Source organism: Rhea pennata, chromosome Z (genome assembly GCF_028389875.1).
Source record: "Rhea pennata isolate bPtePen1 chromosome Z, bPtePen1.pri, whole genome shotgun sequence".
Classification (NCBI taxonomy): domain Eukaryota; kingdom Metazoa; phylum Chordata; class Aves; order Rheiformes; family Rheidae; genus Rhea; species Rhea pennata.
In genome coordinates this window covers 23,832,531-23,845,445 of record NC_084702.1, presented here as the reverse complement: position 1 = coordinate 23,845,445, position 12,915 = coordinate 23,832,531, and the positions used below count along the sequence as shown (strand labels likewise).

General features: G+C 40.8%; 2 protein-coding genes and 1 non-coding gene across 3 annotated transcripts in view; all 3 read right to left on the bottom strand.

Annotated features, from left to right (window-relative positions):
- SMC5 (structural maintenance of chromosomes 5) overlaps positions 1–1,093 on the bottom strand; it is a 49,652-nt gene extending 48,559 nt beyond the window's left edge. The window contains exons 1-2 of the mRNA XM_062599263.1: positions 948–1,093; positions 95–236 (exon numbers count right to left, since the gene is read on the bottom strand). Of these exons, the coding sequence (XP_062455247.1) occupies positions 95–236; positions 948–1,084 (279 nt within the window). The 5' untranslated portion in view covers positions 1,085–1,093. The remainder of the gene's footprint in view (positions 1–94; positions 237–947) is intronic.
- A 4,758-nt stretch (positions 1,094–5,851) lies between these two features.
- MAMDC2 (MAM domain containing 2) overlaps positions 5,852–12,915 on the bottom strand; it is a 60,815-nt gene continuing 53,751 nt past the window's right edge. Inside the window, exons 11-14 of the mRNA XM_062600185.1 lie at positions 11,139–11,291; positions 8,085–8,344; positions 6,975–7,059; positions 5,852–6,631 (exon numbers count right to left, since the gene is read on the bottom strand). Of these exons, the coding sequence (XP_062456169.1) occupies positions 6,570–6,631; positions 6,975–7,059; positions 8,085–8,344; positions 11,139–11,291 (560 nt within the window). The 3' untranslated portion in view covers positions 5,852–6,569. The remainder of the gene's footprint in view (positions 6,632–6,974; positions 7,060–8,084; positions 8,345–11,138; positions 11,292–12,915) is intronic.
- Positions 6,841–6,926, bottom strand: LOC134154030 (small nucleolar RNA SNORD86). The gene has a single exon (XR_009961314.1). It is a non-coding gene; the product is annotated as a small nucleolar RNA SNORD86 (small nucleolar RNA).

Below are 12,915 nucleotides of genomic sequence, written 5' to 3'. Positions count from 1 at the left end.
AGACAGTAAATGAAGATGATCTTTTCTCCTTCTGCTGAACTGGCCCTCAATGAAATTCAGATTAAACGTCAATATTACTAAAGTCTGTACTCACCTTATCAGCTCGCCCTATAAAAGAAGGTTTACCAGCTAGTCCAAGGCAGATGGCACAAACAATGCTTGATTTTCCTGTTCCATTAGCACCTACGATCATGTTCAAATTGGGTCCTGGACATACTTCACAGCTGTCATAAGTTCTGGGAAACACAATAAATTTACTTCTCAAACCTTATAGACACTATGTCACATTTTAAAAGTACACTTGCTTAAAATCACCTTAAAATTATATCAAATACAATAAATTATATTTTTTATCAAGTCTACGTTAAGTAAGACTCATTCCTCAAGAACTAATTTACAAGAAATTCCTCACAGCGAAAGAAATGACACTACATTAAAGTATCACGGAATAAAATCCGACTTGCCACACAAGTCTTCACAAGAAGATTACAAATAATGAAATGTTAGATCCAGTCAAAAATAACAGTTTATTATTCTGTTCCCACACAATACCAGAGCTGGACTCGAGAACAACAGAAGCACTGACACCAAAGAAGAAGCAGGAGGCACTTTACGACGGAGGAGGCACTCCGCCCCGCTCCGCCGGACCCCCGACGGCGCAGAGCAGCCCCCCTCCTTCCTCTCGGCACGGCCTCGCCTTCCCCCAGAAAACGCCTCGAGCGGCTCCGTCCTCCAGCCCGCACCCCCCGGGACGGCCAGGCCCCTGCCGAGCCTCCCCGCCAGCCGAGGCGGCCGCCGCTCGTCCCTCGGCGCCCCGAGCCCGCCGCCCCGCCTTGGCCCTCGCCGCCCGCCCCACACCTCGCACCGCTCTGGAGGAGGCAGCGGCGGGGGCAGAGGCCGGCGCGGGGCGCGCACGGCCGGCGGCCACCCCTCGCCCCTCCACTCACAGGAAGTTCTCCATGAAGATGCGGACAATGGAGCCCTCGACGAAGCGGGCGCGCGGCTCCGCGGCCCCTGCTGACCGCTGGCTGCCGCTGCCGCCCAGCTGAGAGGCGCCCGGGCGCCACTTGCTCGGCGCCGCCATCTTCGCCCTCTCCCCTGGACCCCGACCGCCGCCCCGCGCCGCGCGCCAACCCGCCCTCGCGCGCGGCCCACGCCATTGGCCGGCAGGACATGGGGGCGGGGCAACGCGCCGCGGTGAAGGCTGCGTTCATTGGCTGAAGGGGAGCCCCAAGCCGCGGTCAAGCTGCTCATTGGCTCGTAGAATGCCACACTGTTGCCTATTGGCTGGAGGCAGGCAGGAGCGGATGTGGGGGGCGAAGAAGGTGGGGTGTTCTTGCGCTGCTTTCGGTTTCGGAAGAGAAGAGGGCGCGCGCGGTACCGGGCCTGCCGTCAGTTAAGCCGCACGGGGCTACCCGGTGCTGCCGGCTGCAGCGGGAGACAGGGCGAGGCCCGCTCCGCTCAGCTGTAACTGACGTGAGGCTCGGCCTCGCCTCGGCCCTGCGCGGCGGGTGAAAGCGCTTCGCGCCGCGCCAGACTACATCTCCCGGCGCGCCCTGCGGCGGGGAGGACTACGCCTCCCGGCGTGCCTTGCGGGGCCGGGGGGGCGGCGCAGGGCACGCTGGGACCGGCGCACCGTGAGGGGAGGGCCGCGCCGTTGGGGCGCGACATGGCGCCGCCCGGCCGGGTCCGGGGCCTCCGCCGGGCCCGGGGGCCGCCCCCGGGAGAGGGGCGATGGCGCCGCGGTGCCGTGTTAGGGCGCCGCAGCGCGGGGCTAGGCGGAGGAAGCGGTAAGGCCCCCGCGGGCGGGCGGGAGGCTCTCGGCGCCGCCGGCAGCAGCGCGCAGTTGCGGGTGGGGAGCGCCGGCGGCCGCGGCCTGCCCGCGAGGTGGCAGCACGGCCCCGCGCGGAGCGGAGCGGCCGGAGGGGGCGCCCGGCCGCCGCTCTGCGGGAGGCGGTTCGCGGGGACGGCGCCTGGCGGAGAGTCCGCGCTGGCTGATGGGGAAGACTCGGGCTCGGCTCGAGCGCGTTCTTCTTGTTTCTAGGCGCTAGCATCGATCTGAAGTTTTTTGTTTTTTCGTAGTTGTTGACAATATGCGGAAAAATATCTTACTTGTGTTACCATGGAGATCTGGAAGCACATAGGAAGGATAGATGACCTTTGAAAGGATCCTACAGAAATGCTTATCTGTGAGAACTTTTTTGGCACCTGGAATGCAGGATTACCACCAGTGTTACTAAACAACCTTCAAATGTCTTTCTTTTCACAGATGGTTTTTTTTTCCTGTTTCAGGAAGAGGTTCAGTCGCAGCACAGGGCCTTGTAACTAGCCAAGGAGACTGATTAAAAATACTGAAGGCCAGAGATAAGAGACTGCTTGTGCTTAAGTGATTCCTCTGCCTCATTCCAGTGGTTAACTAGACTGATTTGTTTTGGAGAGTTACAAGGAAAACAATGTGTCATCAGATAATTGTAAGGAAGACTTGGTATCCAGGGTCTTCTAAGGCCACTACTACCTTGGTGGTATCACTAATACCATAAAAGGCCAAGACTGCCTTGGTAATGACATCGTCAACACCACATTAAGGTGGTCCATTAAGGTGCACATGTAGCAGAATTGGGACCAAAGTGGAGAAGGTAATTTAGTGTTGAGTGTTTCTTTCAGAGAAGTTTTTTGTGGAGAAAGGGAGGTACAAAGGTAGTGAAAAAAGGTTGTTTTGGATACAGGATATAGAATGAATGTACATGTTTTGGGGAAGTCTTACAGCAGTGAGGTGGTGTGGAGAGGGAAGGATTTAAAAAACAGTAATTAAGTAGTAGCTGTGTTATTTATAAGATTTGTGACAGTAGCTTTGTAATTCTGTGTAATGTGCAAAATGATAAAACTGTAAATTAAAGTGGTATGTTTATTAGTTAATTAGATTATTAGCTGACTTATTTCTTGGTAATGTTTTGCTAAATCAATAAAAAATTGTAGTGTTTCCAATCATTAAAGTCTCAAGCTTGCAGTCTAAAAGGGGAGAATGTTATCCATGAAGTAATAATGACTTCCAGACAAAGGAGAAGAGGTTAGATTAACCATTTCTACATTTCGCTGCTGGAGACTGTTGAAGAAATCTGCAGAATTTGTCAGGGCAGATTTTCTGGAGCCTGGTGAGTATGAATGCTAGTAAGAGCTTGGAAAAAAAACACTAACCCAGATGCTGCCCATCTTGCATCAACGGGAGTTCTTGAAAGGAGACGATAAGGATTTGAAAGCTAATATAGAACATAAAAGCAGCAGGTTGGAACACATAGCTTAGCAGTGAGGAAAGAAACATCACAGAATATGCATGGATCTAGGAAAGAGACCAAAAATATCAGGTAGAAATGCTGGTGTCCAGAGAAAACAAGCAAATGGGGCATAAAAATGGAAGGAGGAGAGTGTGTGAAGAAAAGAACAGATGAAGGATAAGCAGAAAACAGCATGGAGATGAATACAGATGGAAGTAATATCAAGGAGAATTGAAAGATTATCTGTTCATTTCTGAGCAACTAAAAAATTGTAAAAACAGAAATTTCCAAAGGAATGACTAGAATGAAATAAATGTTACATCTGATGTTCAGTGTTTGTTTGAGGGAGCAAGAGACCTTTGCTCTTCAAAGTGTGAGGGGTATTTGACTCCCTGTGTCAGGATGGAAGAAAAGTGTGCTCCCTTCTGCCCTCTATTTTACATAGTAGTACTTTTGGAGCAGTGGTTCCCTTGAGTGAAGCTTCATGACTGTAAACTTGGAACTGTTTTGTTTATTTTGATCTAATACAATATTGGGCCAGAATGTTTTTTCATTACATTCATGTAAAGTTAGAGTAACAATGATGTTCTGTGTAGTTATTCTGGATTTCCATTGGTGTAATTGAGATCAGAATTTAGCCCTCTTAGGAGGTAATAAACATATGACAAAACTTGAACCAATATACTGAAATAATGAAATAAAATTAATATTAGATCAAAGAGCAATGAAGGGACTTCTGCTTTCTGCTTATCTTTTGCTGGATAAATTCGTTTCAGCTGAAGCACGAAGCCATATTTACAGCAGTCAAATACAAGCATTTTAGTGTCTAGTGTGTTACAATAGCTTTTGAAGTTTTCTTTTTCATAGCTGTTCTGTGCCACAAGCAGGCTCAAAGCAATTAGTTGTGGGTTCTTTTATATTTACGGCTTTCAAAGGAATTATCTAACAGTAAATGTGCCCAGTACAGCACAGTCTGAGAACTATTCTTTGGCCTGCTGTGGTCTCTTTACAGCTATTCCAGTGGCAGGAAAGGAACTAAGAGTGAATTAAAAAGGATCCAGGGCAGAAATTAGTTGCATGAGGAGTTTCTGAACTGGACAGAGCTGATGGAGTGCGTTTTACCTCACCACAGGATTGAGTTTTGCAAGTGGAGAAATCCTAATGCATTTGTCTTTTTCAGATGTTTTGCAGCCTTTCACTAGTCTGAGAATTTGCGTATAGCGTAGGCTAAAATTCAGCAGGTATTTAACTTAAGTAATAAAAATCTCTTTAAAGAGTCACTTTTAGAATTCTCACTCCATCCTTCCATTCATACAGAGGCAGTAACAGATGGAAAGGGACTGTTGTTTCCTGGTGAAGGGAGAACTTTGGCTTTTTCTTTGCAGTCAGGATACCACCTTACACCCTAGAAATGAATACTGCTGTCAGTGATACCAACAAAACCATCACATTAGCAAGATCCCTATAAAATAACTGAGCAGAATAGAGTAATTGACTGTCTCATTTATATCAGCTTAAATATGAATAGTTTGATATTATGTAATAATAAATTAAAGCAGAGTTGCATAACAGGGTTAGAGATGGAAATCCAATGGTTACACTTTGTGTTTTATTTCATTTATAGAAAAGTCCTCTTAGAAGTATGTAGAATCAGCAGGCTTGGTGACTTTAACTGCTTCATTTGTTTTCTGATTACATGCTTTGATCTGAATGTTGCTGCTAAAGCATCTGAAAAACTCTTATGAAAAAGTCCATTATTTCTGGCTGTTCTTTTCATTTTCAGAACATAGTTGCAAGAATGATGCATTGGTAACCAAGTGCCAAAGAGACTATAGGTAGTTAGGACACACAGTTAAGGTGTCAGTTTCTTTTGTCTCTTCCTCAGTCTCTAGGAAATAATACTCTGTACCATATGGTCCAACAAACATGCATGTTACTGAATGTTAATTGCACAACCTCTTTAATTGTGTTGCCAAAATGAAGGGAAAAAAAAGATTAGAGAGGGGCTAGATCTTCAGTTTTTATCTCAAAAATGCTCTGTACAGCTCAGTATGACAGGTTCTGGGAAGAATCTGTTCTATTATAGAACAATCTGAAATCTCATCTAACATGTCCTACGTGCTGGTGGTGCTAAAGAATTAGAAAAGCTCTATACTTTGTACCGAAAGGAGAAAAGGCTGTTCTCATTTTTCAAGGCTCATGCAGAAGTAGATTGGAGGTGGTGGCTTTTTAGACACTTACGCGGCTCCATGTAGTAGCTTCCTGCAGCAGATGAAAGAGGCTTTGGGCTGCTCTGTGCTGACTGTCTTAGATGATGTGACCCGGGTATTTTGTTTTTTCAGTACTCAAAATACTGAATTCAAGCTGTAAGTTCAGTTGTTTCTTGCTATGCCAATAACTAAAGTTTGAGGCAGAGCAGTAAGATTTTCCAAACTTGTATTTTATTCAGAAATTAGAATAACTTCAAAACAAAGTCTTATAAACAAACATAATATCTGAAAAACAACTGTGAATTCAGTGCCTTATTAACATAAATTCAATGTATTTGTGGTTGGGTAAAGTATAAAAAGACAAGTATATTCTATGTTAGCATACAAACTGATTTTATTTAGAAAACAAGATACGTATGGCAGAAATACTACACCTTCAAATGTATGCAAACCCATTTCATGTAGTTCAAAACAGCAGTAGCTTACACTGAACTATACTGGAACACTAAAAGTCAATTTGTTATTGGCAAGAATGACAAATATATTCATTATAGTAAAGAATATAAAAATACAAAAAAAAGGCAGCAAAATGTTAGTTTCCCAGAGAGATTTGTCGTCATGAATAATTGCACCTAACCTGCAGGATATTACTAATAGCTAGTATTATTTTATTATTTCAAAATATTTATAATTTCCATTTAAAAAAAAATCCTTTCTGTACCCAACATAAAACATTCACTGAATGCAGATTTAAGATAACACAGTAATAGGTTTTAATTGTGCACCTACTTTCCTCTTTGATTTACAAAAGCATTGAAATACTATTTTTAATGATATGTGCAAAATGGGAAGCCTTTATATAATAACTGATACTTCATGCAAAAGAAAAATTTAAAAAACAACAGTCTAAGAAGCCCTGAGTCAATTTCATTGCAAAGGCAAGGAACATGAGTGCTCTGAGTTCTTCCTATTGGTGAATATTCAAACCAGTCCAGTATTTATTTAAAACATGCTCTAATATAGGTAGTTTGTGCAGTTTCTCACATACAAACCTTCTGTGCACATCATTCCTTTCAGCAGCACGTGTTTAATACTCAATTTCATTTAAGCTGTCAGGATAGCCTGATGAAAACTGAATTTCTTCCACTTCTAGAATTCAAAAGAAGGGGGAAATACTGTAATTACTTGCATTTTTTTATCACTTTATGTAACAAGAATGCAATTACTGTGTTGGATTTTAAATGAGGTGGCCATACAGCTATCCGTAAGATCTTAACTAGTCCAAGTTATCAGGAGTTTCTCAGGTTTCACATCTTACAAAAAAAAAAAAAAGGAAAATTTCTGCAGTAGCCCAGAAGCATGATACTAAAATCAGATATGTTCATCATCCCCATCCCATGGGAATTCATGGGTAAGAAGTATCTAATTATATTTTATTATAACACTGCACTAATTACTAGGTGTCTCCTAAGAAAAAGTTTCTTCAGCTTACCTAAACAGGGTCCTGCCTGGAACAGAATATCATCAATAGCTGTGTCACTTCTTATCGATATCCCACGAATTGCTTCAAAAATAATCTGTAAAAGTAAGGCATAGCTTCATGAATACCACATCTAGGGAGAAGGATGGGGGGGAAAAAAATCACTGCAGTCTATTCAAGGATCTAGTGTGTCCTGAATGCCTGCTTCATGGAAAGAAACATACCTTCCATCAGTTGTTTATCTGAATGGATTTCCCTTGGTCAGAGTATCTAAGGACATAATGATGTTGAAAGAAGGAGATTTGTTCTCCCAATCTGACACACAATTGTGTTTTGCAGAGTACTGTTATAACAGTTTATTCTAGTACTACAGTATTTCTGTCTTGCTTTTCAGCCCAGATTGGTTGCCACGATTTACTATGCAGGTAGGGTTTGAGGGGGAAAAAAGTATCACAATATTATATTGTGTTCTTACTAATGGAGCTGAAATGAGCTTTTTTTCAGTAAAAGTGCATTTTGTTTTATTAGTTTCCATACTCAGGCAAACTGAAAAAGATGTGCTTTTTCAGCACATCTTAGGTTAGTGATCGGTGCAGTTTTGAGCCCTGTCATGTTTCAGTGAACAGCAAATTCAGCTTTCTCTTTGACAGAAACAGAACAGCTTTGACTCTGGCAGCACTGAAATCAAAGGCAGAGCTCTGGCCCACATCACCCCTTGCCTTTGGTACCAACTCAGAAAGCCCATCCTGCAAGTATGACAGCTTTGTGATTATATCAAATCTGGACAAGGCTTTTATATACGTACATAAAATGAGAGCTGTAAGTAAGTGCTACTGGCAAGAAGTGAAGTAAAATGTACTTAGGTAATTATGAATTAATAAATTAATTAACTATTTCTATATTTGCAACTCATTAATACCTTTACATATTCCTTCCCCACCTTCATTTTTTCAGTTCTTCATCACTTCAGCTTGTTCAAGTGGCCATTTAATCCTGTCTGTGTTTTTTTACATGAAGCATTATAACACATAGCTAAGTTTAATCTTCCATTTTGACTGATTTTGGGGTTTGTGCGTTGTTGTTGTGTTTTTCTTTCTTTTTTTTTTTTTTTTTCCTGCTTACCTGGTGGTTTTTTTCACTTTCATATTCTATCAGTCCCCTTAGCCATGAGATGCTTTGTTCCCCTGTTCTCCTCCATAAAGGAATCTCTTCATCATCACCTTCCTTTTTTAGGTAAACACTTAATAACCCAGTCCCAGCTCCATACATATGATAGAAAAATGTCAAGCACAGTTTTCCAGAGATCCCTCTTAGTGTTCTTGAGGTTAGGTATGCTCTCTGTCCATACACCATGTCAGATGCCTCTACATACATGTAGTATCCTTAGAAAGATAAACAAACATTAGCACAATAGAAAGGTTCTTTATCTTAATGTGATTGTTATATCAAGATGTACATATGAAACTTTTGATAAATGCTCTTGCTCAAACTAGAATTGAAAATGAGTATTTTTTTTAATCATAGTAGAATGTATGTTAAATGAATGCTGATATAAGAACATCTAAAATCTTGTTTGTATCAGAAGACTGCATAAAGGATAGCAATAGAAAGTAACACAAAATAAATCATAAAGAGAACTGATATTTTAATAACTGATTTTTTTTAAGAGTTTTCCGTTCAGTGAAGTTGAAGTGACGGAGGCAGGTAGAGAATGTTTCTTCTTTTGTATAGTACTCCTTTGTACAAAAAGCCAAATTAGACCAAAGAAAAACTAACATTTCAAGCACAACTGTGGTTTTGACAAATGACACAGATACACACAGGCACCCCCACACACTTCACTTTTTAAGCCCAGAATACACACTAATATTGATAGATGAATTTACACTTGGACTTCAAAGACACTTGCATATACATTTGAGGGTATACTTTAGGCTATCATTAGAGCTGATGCTATTAACAAAGCAAATTAATTGAAATACCTTTTTGACATCACATATGACCTCAATAATAATTTTCTTTCTGTGATTGTGATGTGAGGATACAAGCAAAGAAAACTGCATTATCAAGAATCCAGGAGTGAATGAAAGTTTACATCACAAACTCTGATAGCTGGGAAAATTAATTGGTGTAAGAAAAATTACTTTTCCCTTGAGAACCTTCATTCAGTTATTTCCAGTTGGGGCAAACTGAGGTATATCAGAGGTCTGGGAAACATCGCAGTGTCCCAACTGCTACATACGACAACTGCTTTGCATCATGAGGCAGATGCTCCACCAGGAGGCAGGAGGTTAAGATTTTGCCATGGTTGTTTCTGCAGTCCCACTGCTCCCTTCTTGTTTTATGGGAGAGGAAAAGCTGTCCGCCCACCGCTAGAAGTAGTGGAATTTGCATCAGCTTGGGAGAAAGGGGGTTGTAAGGATCACTGAAACAGGAGAAAAGTAGAGAATAGGAAGAGCAGCTAGTAGTGCTCCAGCTCTGTATCTGCCATGATGTTCAAAATCCTAGTATCTAAGTTCACACAGAAGACATCCTCTGTAAACATGATTACAGTTTGGTGGTCAGGAGCAGTAGGAGAAAAAAAGGATGGAAAGGAATAAAATTATCTACAGCTGTGGATCTACAAAGACAATACCATTTTGTACAGTTTGTTGGAGGAAATTCCCAAGGCTATCATACCAGGCCTAATGCATGCCTCATTAAAGGAATTTTGATGTTGACTGTGCTTAAAAGTTGCTTGTGTTAAAAATCCAAACTTATAATTAGTAATAGAACATGATAAAAAAGTTTGCTTTTAATTTTAAGGCCTCAAAGATACTACAAACTTGTTGGAAAGACTAGATCAGTTCTAGGTTTGTGAATTCACATCCACATTTTTCTCAACACATTCTGCTGCAAACAGTTATGTGATATAAGGAATAAACATTAAACTTGTTTTCTTGTCACAGCCCTGGCTTAAAAGATTCTCTTCACAATTTCTAAAGGCAAGCTATCAGTCTCAAATCTCAGAACAGCCAGTGATCTACATAAGCAGAAAATAGGTCTGAAGTCAGTCTCTGCTTTAGAGATTAAGTAAGCTAACAGCCAATTCCTTTTCTTGAGCAAGAAACTCAAGGGTTGTTCCTTCAATAAGTAGAAAGGATTTGACTTTGGGAGTATGAGACTTGGAATGCAGAGTACTTGGAAGTGGAAAAATAAATGACTACCAAGGGAATGGCAGGATTAAAAAAATGCAACAAACCTGCATATTGAATCCTTTTTCTTTTTTTTTTTTTTTTTTTTTGAATAATGCTTGGTTACCTACCGAAACAACCAGTCATTTTAAAATAATATAATCCCTTCAAATTATGTTATGTATAAAAAGTGTGCCAGACAGTACAGAGATGGCCCACACAGGCTTCTCTGAGAGGTTCACCAACATTTCAAAATATACTCACTCAAATGAACTTTAAAAACTGTTAGGAAAAATACTCGCTGATTTTAAGGCTGGTTGTCACACACCTAGTTGATGCAGAAGAACTGGACAGTAGGGATGGCAAGGACTTTTTGACAGTACATCATCTAGCTTACTCCCTAAATAGGGCAATTTTTCTAATGTTACATTTTTATTTCATCTTTAAATGGAAAAGGAACAGGAATATCAATATTTTCTTTTGAAAATCATTCCACAGTACAGAGGTATCATTACTAGGAAAATTTTCTCGGTATGTATCCTACATTTTCCTTTGTGTAGCTTAGCCAGAACTACATCTGCTCAGAAAATGCTCCGATTTGCAAGTAATGCATCTGTTGCTTGTTCTCATTTTAGAACACATGAGAGGAGTTTCAATGTTTAAAACTTACTTATCCTTGAAGACTATTCGTATTTTTACCTGGAATCAGTACTGTTTAGAATGGACAGTGGAAAAATATAATTTCTTGGCAGTCTGAAATCTGAAGCCAAATTAAAACATTTTCATCAACATTCATGTGCAGGAATATGGCCATACAGTCCCATATACTATGAATTTATACCTCTGTAAATGGTTAATGTCTATACCCTGCTCAGGATACAGCTACTACAGAAGTTTTACTGGAGAACAGGAAAATGACATTTTGCTGATCATGCTCATCATTTCAAGCGTTTTAGATTAAATCAATCTCTGTTCTGAAAGTTCAATGTGAAGCTTAACTCACCTACCCCAGTAGTGTGGTCTCCCCTCGGTCCAGTGTAAGACGTGGGAGTTGGACCCCTTCTCCTGTGCCAGCTCCCACGACCTCGCTTCTTCTGGGTAAACATACACTCATCTTTTTCAAAAGTACATTCTCCAGGATTGGGTGGCAACAGATCTGTAATGAAAGGTCATTGTTTAAAACTGCAGATATATTAGACAGATGTATGGGGAGATTAGATAAAAAATTTAATGTGTTCACTTACCTGTTGAGATCACTTATTGTATATACCTAGCAGTATTCACAAGCATATAAACTTCAGCTTCAAATTGAAATAGCAGATACAATTTTTTTTTCACAGCCTTGGGAAAATCTGTGTCCTAGTCTGGCTCTCTATCACGTATTAATGTTCTTTAAACCATCTCTTAGAGTTTATCATCTCATTGTAGTGCTTATTCCACCGTGGGCTCCACCAGCCTAATTTTCTTCACTAGTGTGACATCCCAAACAGTTTAATGAGCTCCTGCATGCATAACATGAAAAGACTAACATCTTGCCAAAGATCAGGGTTTCTGGGATGTGCAGATAGTCAAGTTCAGCTTTCCTACGTTCCCTTGGCATCAGATTCTAGTATCACATATAATGGACCACAGAGAGGCATTTTCCAGAGTATTTTCACTGTTTGCAATTCTTCTACGTGATGCAGAAGAGAAGAAGTCTAGAACTGAGGTGCTGGATGGTAAGAAAATAAGGAGGTGTCTTTCAGGTCTTTTGCTATAATATTTTGTTTAGGAAAAAATGCTGTAAATTGTTTTTTTCTTGTAAAAACCTCATGCACTGTGAGGTATTGTATATTTTTTGCTGCTATCATCAGTGACAAAATTCCATTATGATTATACCTCAAAGAATCAGTTTTGCATTTTTGATTCTTTTTAAAATTCCTTAGGAAGTACAGACAGGCAAACTGGACAACTGTTGGAATTATTTTATAAAAATGGCATGTTGTTTTATGTGTGTGACTTTGTTCAACAATGATTAGGTACCTGAATGCATGAAGTCCAATGAAATGGGGTCCTGAAAGAGTTGTTATAACACAGTAACATGAAAGGCATCATAAGTCGGCCTCATCACCATTCTTTATTTAGAAGAAGAATGCGATTACGGATCGTGCCTGTCTCGTGAGAATGGTTTCCAAAATAGGATTCAGTTGTTGTATTGTCAAACCTCAAAAAGCCCCCAGGAAAGGGAGTCTGTGTGAGTTCAGAGAAGTCACACACTCTACATGCCAGAGAGTAAGGACTCACTCAGAAACTTCCAGTTCCTCCCACTACAGGCGAGGGTTATTATTTTTGTTCATTAGAGAACTGCAACTCAGATAAGGGACTATATTTTGGCCTTGCATAACTGTACATTCAGATTTTATAAAAAATTCTATCTTTTGAAAATATTCCCTTTGTTTCTGGTCTCCTTGTCTAAGACTCGGCTGAAAACTGCAACTGCCTCGTTTTGGCTGTATTTTTTTAACTGTAATGGCCCCCAAAAGAATCCTCAAGTACCTACAACTGCACTGGAGTCGGTTCTTGAAGTCTTCTTCTTGGTAGTACCACTGTGAACAAAATCTGGTCCTCACTCTATTCTATTCTATTGCAAAAATACAATTAATGCAATACTTACGACAAAAAATAAAATAAACCACAGTGGGAATAGCCAGCTGCAGGATGGGCTTGGAAAATGAAGGGGTAAGATGACTTTTTTTAAAGAGGGAACAGGGAGTGTAGTAGCCTTTGAAAGACAAAAATGT